This window comes from Leucoraja erinacea, chromosome 30, assembly GCF_028641065.1.
Source record: "Leucoraja erinacea ecotype New England chromosome 30, Leri_hhj_1, whole genome shotgun sequence".
Taxonomy (NCBI): Eukaryota; Metazoa; Chordata; class Chondrichthyes; order Rajiformes; family Rajidae; genus Leucoraja; species Leucoraja erinaceus.
In genome coordinates, this window is record NC_073406.1 from 1,793,482 (window position 1) to 1,803,299 (window position 9,818).

The 9,818-nt window shown below is 49.8% G+C and overlaps 1 protein-coding gene across 1 annotated transcript; it reads left to right on the plus strand.

The window, feature by feature from the left end:
- The first annotated feature begins 215 nt into the window (after positions 1-215).
- Positions 216-7,586, plus strand: cfap107 (cilia and flagella associated protein 107). The gene is made up of 4 exons (XM_055659071.1): positions 216-414; positions 1,743-1,853; positions 3,129-3,303; positions 6,734-7,586. Exons 1-4 carry the CDS (start codon positions 268-270, stop codon positions 6,868-6,870), a joined length of 570 nt encoding a protein of 189 aa, XP_055515046.1. The 5' UTR covers positions 216-267; the 3' UTR covers positions 6,871-7,586.
- Positions 7,587-9,818: the final 2,232 nt, after the last annotated feature.

The window sequence follows — 9,818 nt, forward strand, 5'->3', positions numbered from 1 at the left end:
ACACACACGGATGCTGGGCTGGGCTGGGCTGGGCGACCACCTGTGAAGTGTTGCTGGGGGGGCAGTCTCCATGGAAACGGTAAACAATGGCTGAGACTGATACATTGCCTTTGCTTGTGATACATTGTTACACTGACTGTGATACACACTGACTGTGATACATTGTTACACTGACTGTGATACATTGTTACACTGACACTGACACACTGGCCACTGATACATTATTCCCAGTGAGACCCGCGTGTCTAGATACACACGACGCCGGGGATGACAGAGACAGAGACAGAGAATTGTCCCCGACACCTGGAGGACCGGTTCGGCCCGGACCCCGTGCAGTCCGCGCCGGGCTGGAGAATCCAGCAACACTATGTGAACAAGGTGCTGGTCGGCAACTGGGCGGAGGATCGGCTGAAGGTGAGAAAACGGAGCAGCGGCACCAACACTCACACACGAGGCGCTCAATGTGTGTGTGTGATGGAGGGAGGGAGAGAGAGTAGACACTATTGCTGGAGTAACTCAGCGGGACGGACAGGCAGCGTCTCTGGAGAGAAGGAATGAATGGGTGGCGTTTGTGGTCGAGACCTTAATGGGAATGGGTTGGCACGGGCTCAGTGGGCCGAAGGGCCTGTTCCCACGCCGCGTCTTTAATTCTATCAATTATTCGACTTTTTCACCGGTTACAAAATGACCCCACCGCCTGTCGCAACTTCCCTTCCCCACTCGTTGCTGCCTTGAGAACTTCTTGGTTTGATCAACCCACCCAACCCCCCTCTCCCCCCCCCCCCCACCCTCCCCCCCCCCCCCCCCTCCCAAAGCTCTCCTCCCCCCCCAAGCACTGCCCCCCCTCTCCATGCCTTCCCTCCCTCTCCCCCTCCCCACCCATCTGCCCATCATACACCACCCTAGCCTGTACTAGCAGCGGGTTGCAGGAGGAGGGATGAGATGAGCTTTGGGACGGGCAGAAGCTGCAGCGGAAACTGATCCACAATGGCCTTGCACAAGATTGCATCACCCGTGCCGTTTCAAAATTTCAAAATATTCCTTTTCCTTCCCGATTCTACTGTCCAGGTGTTGTTGTACATGGACCACGTGTGTTGTACATGGACCACGCGTGTTGTACATGGACCACGTGTGTTGTACATGGACCACGCGTGTTGTACATGGACCACACATGTTGTACATGGACCACGCGTGTTGTGCATGGACCATGCGTGTTGTACACGGACCACGCGTGTTGTACATGGACCATGCATGGACCACACGTGTTGTACATGGACCACGCGTGTTGTACATGGACCACGCGTGTGGTACTTTGAATGATCACAAACACTAATCACGAGCTCTCTCCAATGTTCGTCCTGCTTGCCTTGTTCTGTCGTCAGTCAGCAGGAACTGCAGATGCCGGTTTAAACCAAAGATAGACACAACATGCTGGAGTAACTCAGCGGGACAGGCAGCATCTCTGGAGAGATGGAATGAGAGGCGTTTCGGGCCAAGACCATTCTTCAGACCTTGACAAGGGTCTTGACCCGACATGTCTCCCATTCCTTCTCTCCACAGATGCTGGCTGTCCCGCTGAGTTTCTCCAGCATTTTTGTCTACCTTTGATTTTCCAGCACCTGCAGTTTCTTCTTAAACAGGTGAGATGAGTGTAGATTGGGACATGTTGGCCGATGTGGGCAAGTTGAGCAGAAGGGCCTGTTTCCACGCTGTATCACTCTCTGCCTCTTTGCCTCTTGCAGTTCATCAAGGGATCGTGCTTTGGGACCACCACGTATCGAGCCGATTACAAGCGCTACCCGTTCGTGCCGGCCGATGTCAAGGAGAAGATTTTGATCCGGCAGAAGCACAAGGTGAGAAGTGGTGCCGCGATAGATAGAGTTGCTGCCTCACAGTATCAGAGACCCGGGCTCAACCCTGACTACGGTTGCTGTCTGTACGGTTAGGCTTGTATTCACTGGAGTTTAGAAGGATGAGGGGGAGTTCTTATAGAAACATATACAATTATAAAAGGACTGGACAAGCTAGATGCAGGAAAAATGGTCCCAATGTTGGGCGAGTCCAGAACCAGGGGCCACACACCGTCTTAGAATAAAGGGGAGGCCATTTAAGACTGAGGTGAGAAAAAAACTTTCCCACCCAGAGAGTTGTGAATTTGTGGAATTCCCTGCCACAGTGGGCAGTGGAGGCCAAGTCACTGGATGGATTTAGGAGAGAGTTAGATAGAGCTCTCGTTCTTCAGACCTGAAATATCGACTTGATACGTCACCTATTCCTTAACTCCAGAGATGCTGCCTGTCCCACTTGGCCGTCAACTGCGCGCCATTTACACGACCTGGTAGCGTGTGGGTAGCGTGTGGGTAGCGTGTGGATAGCGTGTGGGTAGCGTGTGGGTAGCGTGTGGGTAGTGTGTGGGTAGCGTGTGGGTAGTGTGTGGGTAGCGTGTGGGTAGCGTGTGGATAGCGTGTGGGTAGCGTGTGGGTAGCGTGTGGGTAGCGTGTGGATAGCGTGTGGGTAGCATGTGGGTAGCAGGAACGGGCGCATGGAGTGGCGTGGAGGAGTGTGGAGTTGCTCGTGGTATCGCGTAGCGTGCCAGGATTCCGTGCTGCACTAAATCTTCGCACTCCACCGCCCTGTTGCGTAAATGCCGGCCAAGTTGGGACAGGGTGACGTTTCGTGTCGAGACCCTTCTTCAGACTGAAACATCCCCCATTCCTTCTCTCCAGAGATGCTGCCGGTCCCGCTGAGTTACTCCTGCATTTTGTGTCTATCTTCAATTTAAACCAGCATCTGCAGTTCCTTCCCTCAGATTAATTTGTTCTGCAGCTTGTTACTTTTCATTCACCTCGTTTTTTGAATAGGGGCATCACATCCGCAGTGTTTCCAATTGCTAGCACCACTCAAGCAACTGGAAAATTTTAGAAAATCACCATAAATATCATAAACTGGGTATTGAAATGTCGTCACTCGCTCCAGACACATGATGACACACGTGAGTCAGTACTAGGCTGTCTCGTGAATGACAGCCCAATGGGACAGGCCCTTTACTCCAGCTTTTTGTGTCTATCTTCAGTTTAAAGCAGCATCTGCAGTTCCTGCCGACATAGATAATGTGGCTTCTGTTTCAGGGCGTCCCCCTTTCAGTTTTCTTCTCTCACCACGACATCCCTCGCTCCTGGTATCTCGTGAGTCATTACGATGAAGCAATGAACAAACGGCCAAACCCGTGCCTGCCTCCACTGCGTACGTGGGATAAGAGAAATGTGGTTTGGCGTCCTGAACGAACAGATTACCCAATAATAGGTACGTCTTTTACATACGTAGTATATACATTAGGCCAAAATGTAACACTTTAGTTGGCATGGGCCAGTTGGGCCAAAGGGCCTGTTCCCACAATGTATCACTCTACGGAACAACATAGAATCCACTTTCCAGCCATTTCAGATGCCAGACTGATTCCTGGGATGTCAGGACTGTCTTATGAAGAAAGACTGGATAGACTTGGTTTATACTCTCTAGAATTTAGGAGATTGAGAGGGGATCTTATAGAAACTTACAAAATTCTTAAGGGGTTGGACAGGCTAGATGCAGGAAGATTGTTCCCGATGTTGGGGAAGTCCAGGACAAGGGGTCACAGCTTAAGGACAAGGGGGAAATCCTTTAAAACCGAGACGAGAAGAACTTTTTTCACACAGAGAGTGGCGAATCTCTGGAATTCTCTGCCGCAGAGGGTAGTCGAGGCCACAGTTCATTGGCTATATTTAAGAGGGAGTTAGATGTGGCCCTTGTGGCTAAGGGGATCAGGGGGTATGGAGAGAAGGCAGGTACGGGATACTGAGTTGGATGATCAGCCAAAAACTCAGCGGGTGCAGCAGCATCTATGGAGCGTAGGAAATAGGCAACGTTTCGTCCCGAAACCCTTCGGGTTTCGACCCGAAACGTTGCCTATTTCCTTTGGGTTTCGGCCCCATTTGAGGCCAGTTGAGGCCACAGTTCATTGGCTATATTTAAGAGGGAGTTTGATGTGGCCCTTGTGGCTAAGGGGATCAGAGGGTATGGAGAGAAGGCAGGTACGGGATACTGAGTTGGATGATCAGCCATGATCATATTGAATGGCGGTGCAGGCTCGAAGGGCCGAATGGCCTCTACTCCTGCACCTAATTTCTATGTTTCTATCCGTGCGGTGAGGAGGGGGAACGTCAAAGAAGGTCAAGCATAGCTTTAAGGTCAGAGGTGTAAGGTTAAAGGAGATGTGTGGGGAACTTTGTTTACATAACGGATGGTGGGTGCCTGGAACGTGCTGCCAGGGGTGGTGGTGGAGGCAGATATGACAGTGGTGTTATACGATGTGATACTGAGGAATATGAGGTGTTGCATTTTGGAAAGTCTAACATGGGCAGGACCTACACAGTGAATGGTAGGTCTCTGGGGAACGAGAGGGATCTGGAGTACAGGTACAAAATGGCTTCACAGGTAGATAGGGTGGTCAAAAGGACACAGAGTGAAGTCTGAGGGAAGGTCCCAGCCCGAAACATCACCCATCCCTTCTCTCCACAGATGCTGCCTGACCCGCTGAGTTACTCCAGCATTTTGTGTCTATCTAGGGTATAAACCAGTATCTATCTGCAGTTCCTTGCTGCACATCATTGGGTTACAGCCACCATATATGATTCAAAGCTAGGTGGCAGTGTGGGCTGTGAGTAGGTGTGGAGAGGTTCCAGGGGACAGCCACATGTTCAGAGAATGGATACGATCAAAATGATGAGACAAATAGATCGGGTGGATGCACAGAGTCTCATAGAAACATAGAAATTAGGTGCAGGAGTAGAGGCCATTCGGCCCTTCGAGCCTGCACCGCCATTCAATATGATCATGGCTGATCATCCAACTCAGTATCCCGTACCTGCCTTCTCTCCATACCCCCTGATCCCTTTAGCCACAAGGGCCACATCAAACTCCCTCTTAAATATAGCCAATGAACTGTGGCCTCAACTGGCCTCAAATAGGGCCGAAACCCAAAGGAAATAGGCAACGTTTCGGGTCGAAACCCGAAGGGTTTCGGAACGAAACGTTGCCTATTTCCTACGCTCCATAGATGCTGCTGCACCCGCTGAGTTTTTGGCTGATCATCCAACTCAGTATCCCGTACCTGCCTTCTCTCCATACCCTCTGATGCCCTCAGCCACAAGGGCCACATCTAACTCCCTCTTAAATATAGCCAATGAACTGGCCTCAACTACCCTCTGTGGCAGAGAGTTCCAGAGATTCACCACTCTCTGTGTAAAAAAAGTTCTCCTCATCTCGGTTTTAAAGGATTTCCCCCTTATCCTTAAGCTGTGACCCCTTGTCCTGGACTTCCCCAACATCGGGAACAATCTTCCTGCATCTAGCCTGTCCAACCCCTTAAGAATTTTGTAAGTTTCTATAAGATCCCCTCTCATCTCCTAAATTCTAGAGAGTATAAACCAAGTCTATCCAGTCTTTCTTCATAAGACAGTCCTGACATCCCAGGAATCAGTCTGGTGAACCTTCTCTGCACTCCCTCTCTTGCCCAGAGTAGGTGAATCGAGGACCAGAGGACATGGGTTCAAGGTGAAGGGGGACAGATTTTATAGGCATCTGAGGGGTAACTTGGTGGGTGTATGGAACGAGCTGCCGGAGGAGGTAGTTGAGACTGGGACTATCGCAACGTCAAATAAGCAATTAGACAGGTACATGGATAGGACAGGTTTGGAGGATATGGGTCAAACGGCAGCAGGTGGGACGTGTAGCTGGAGCATGTTGGTCGGTGTGGGCAAGTTGGGCCAAAGGGCCTTTTTATACAATCTATGAATCTATACGGACATGTCACATGGAATATCAGTGCGCAGTTCGTTTTGTTAGATTCGCACATTTGACTTTTTATCACATTGTAAGGTTATAGATAAATGTAAGCTGTTGTAACAGAAGTTGTTTTTGTATTTAATGGTAAACCCAAAATGCTGGAGGAACTCAGCGGGTCAGGCAGCATCTTTGGAGAGAAGAAAATGTCACCTATTCCTTCGCTCCATAGATGCTGCCTCACCCGCTGAGTTCCTCCAGCATTTTTTGTCTACCTTCGATTTATCCAGCATCTGCAGTTCTTTCTTACATCTCATCTCTGAGTTGGATGATCAGCCATGATCATATTGAATGGCGGTGCAGGCTCGAAGGGCCGAATGGCCTACTCCTGCACCTAATTTCTATGTTTCTATGTTTCTATGTTTCTTACACATGGATAGTTTCAGCTTGAGTTTAGTTTATAGTCACAGGTACAGTGAAAAGCTTGTGTTACCTGCTAACCAGTCAGCGGAAAGACAATGCATGTCTTGTATGGGTGACATTTCTGGTCGGAAACCTTCGTAAACCAGCATCTGCAGTTCAATCAGTCTGAGGAAGGGTCTCGACCCGAAATCTCACCCATTCTCTGCCACAAACAGGTTCTCTGGATGCTTTCAAGAGAGAGCTAGATAGGGCGGAGTCAGGGGATATGGGGGGAAGGCAGGAACGGGGTACTGATTGGGGATGATCAGCCATGATCACATTGAATGGTGGTGCTGGCTCGAAGGGCCAAATGGCCTACTCCTGCACCTATTGTCTATTGCCTATTCCTTCTCTCCAGAGATGCTGCCTGTCCCACTCAGTTACTCCAGCATCTTGTGTCTGTCTACCTTCCTTTCATTACAATTTTTTTCTGGAATTTGTTTCCTCACAGCTCCGCCTACTAACTTTGGCCTCGTGCAAGAGAAGATGGCAAAGTTGCACAACCAGAAGCTGCGACATCATACGATGTACCAGAGTGTGTACAACGTCTCCTACGGGCCACACTCCATTGCACACTTATGCCTGTGACAACCCAACAGCAGATCCAGGATGCCCCATTCCCACAACATCCTTGCATCTTCCCCAGCCCACCTAGCACAGCAACGGGGCAAGGCGGACCTTCAAAGGTCACGGGTGGATTCATCAAGGTGTTGTATTGGATGCACATCGACCCCAACAGAATGGACCAGAGCACGGAACTCATGGACACCTATCAAACAAAAACTATCTTGAAAATAATATGCAGTAACGAACTTCTGCCATTTGTGCTGTGTGTTTGTATCTATGTTACTGAACCTGGAAGGAGATCATAAGGTCGTAAGGGATAGGACCAGAATTAGGCCATTCGGCCCATCAAGTCTACTCCGCCATTCAATCATGGCTGATCTATCTCTCCCACTCAACCCCATTCTCCTGCCTTCTCCCCATAACTCCTGACACCCGTACTGATCAAGGATTTATCGATCTCTCTGCCTTAAAATTATCCACTGACTTGTGGCCTCCACAGCCGTCTGTGGCAAAGAATCCCACAGATTCACCACCCTCTGACTAAAGAAATTCCTTCTTATCTCCTTCCTAAAAGAACGTCCGAAAAGATGTGGTATTATGGTTAAACAAAAGTACTTGAGGAACTCACTGAGTCAGGCAGTGTCTATCGAGGGAAATGTACTCGTTCCAGCTTGATGGTATTTTTAGGTTTAGAACATGTACTGAGGTACAGTGAAGAGCTTTGCACTGCCTGCTATCCACACAGAATTACACACATAAATAAAATTAAACTCAAGGACAATAGATTGAGAAAAGGGAAAGGTTCTTGACCCAAATGCGTCACCTATCCATGTTCTCCACAGATGCTGCCTGACCTGCTGAGTTACTCCAGCACTCTGTGAAACGTCACCTATCCATGTTCTCCACAGATGCTGCCTGACCCGCTGAGTTACTCCAGCACTCTGTGAAACGTCACCTATCCATGTTCTCCACAGATGCTGCTGCACCCGCTGAGTTACTCCAGCACTCTGTGAAACGTCACCTATCCATGTTCTCCACAGATGCTGCCAGACCCGCTGAGTTACTCCAGCACTCTGTGAAACGTCACCTCTCCATCTTCTCCACAGATGCTGCCTAACCCGCTGAGTTACTCCAGCACTCTGTGAAACGTCACCTATCCATGTTCTCCACAGGTGCTGCCTGACCCGCTGAGTTATGGTGCAGCAGCATCTATGGAGCTAAGGAAATAGGCAACGTTTCGGGCCGAAATCCTTCTGGAAATAGGCAACGTTTCGGGCCGAAACCCTTACGGGTTTCGGCCCGAAACGTTGCCTATTTCCTTAGCTCCACAGATGCTGCCTGACCCGCTGAGTTACTCCGGCACTCTGTGAAACGTCACCTATCCATGTTCTCCACAGATGCTGCCTGACCCGCTGAGTTACTCCAGCACTCTGTGAAACGTCACCTATCCATGTTCTCCACAGATGCTGCCTAACCCGCTGAGTTACTCCAGCACTCTGTGAAACGTCACCTATCCATGTTCTCCACAGATGCTGCCTGACCCGCTGAGTTATGGTGCAGCAGCATCTATGGAGCTAAGGAAATAGGCAACGTTTCGGGCCGAAATCCTTCTGGAAATAGGCAACGTTTAGGGCCGAAACCCTTACGGGTTTCGGCCCGAAACGTTGCCTATTTCCTTAGCTCCACAGATGCTGCCTGACCCGCTGAGTTACTCCGGCACTCTGTGAAACGTCACCTATCCATGTTCTCCACAGATGCTGCCTGACCCGCTGAGTTACTCCAGGACTCTGTGAAACGTCACCTATCCATGTTCTCCACAGATGCTGCCTGACCCGCTGAGTTACTCCAGCACTCTGTGAAACATCATCTATCCATGTTCTCCACAGATGCTGCCTGACCCACTCAGTTATGGTGCAACAGCATCTATGGAGCTAAGGAAATAGGCAACGTTTCGGGCCGAAATCCTTCTGGAAATAGGCAACGTTTCGGGCCGAAACCCTTATGGGTTTCGGCCCGAAACGTTGCCTATTTCCTTAGCTCCACAGATGCTGCCTGACCCGCTGAGTTACTCCAGCACTCTGTGAAACGTCACCTATCCATGTTCTCCACAGATGCTGCCTGACCCGCTGAGTTACTCCAGCACTCTGTGAAACGTCACCTATCCATGTTCTCCACAGATGCTGCCTGACCCGCTGAGTTACTCCAGCACTCTGTGTCCGTTTGTGTATTGACCAACATCTGCCTTTCTTTGTTTCTGTGGACTATAGTTCTGGGCATTGTAACTCATCAGTTCCACAGACAAAGTCCAATGTCCGCTGTAGAAAGTTCCCTGGCTTATGGAAGGACCATTCACAAACCTGAACTCAGCGGCGACACTTTGGGGCAGCGGTAGAGTTGCTGCCATAAAGCGAATACAGCTCCGGGGGAACCGGGTTCGATCCCAACTACGGGTGCTGTCTGTACGGAGTTTGCACGTTCTCCCCGTGACCTGTGTGGGGTTACTCCGAGATCTTCCGTTTCCTCCCACACTCCAAAGACGTGCAGGTGTGTAGGTCAATTGGCTTGGTAAATGTAAAAATTGTGTGTAGGACGGTGTTAATGTGTGGGGATCGCTGGTCGGCACGGACCTGGTGGGCCGAAGGGCCTGTTTCCGAGCTGTAACTCTAAACTAAAAACTAAAACAGAAGGGACGAAACTGTCCTGAGGTTAAGAGGGAAGTAGCTGTTCCATATGGAGGAGGGAGTGGGAAAACCTGGGATAGTTTTGTTTTATTATTGTCCTGTGTACGAGGTACAGCAAGGTTTTTGTTGCGAGCTATGCAGTCAGCAGAATGTCTACATGACTACAATCTAGCCGTCCACAGTGTAAAGGGAATAATGTTTAGTGCAAGATTAAGTGTGGTTCGAAGGAGGGAGCAGCAAATACAGAGGGTGCAGTTTATTTGAATGTTTATATGATCGATATGTTGT

Excerpts from the sequence above, each read along its gene's own strand:
- cfap107 (XM_055659071.1), top strand. The coding sequence starts at position 268 with ATGACAGAGACAGAGACAGAGAATTGTCCCCGACACCTGGAGGACCGG. Across the intron at positions 415-1,742 it reads GGGCGGAGGATCGGCTGAAG|TTCATCAAGGGATCGTGCTT; the intron begins GTGAGAAAACGG and ends TGCCTCTTGCAG. Across the intron at positions 1,854-3,128 it reads TGATCCGGCAGAAGCACAAG|GGCGTCCCCCTTTCAGTTTT; the intron begins GTGAGAAGTGGT and ends CTTCTGTTTCAG.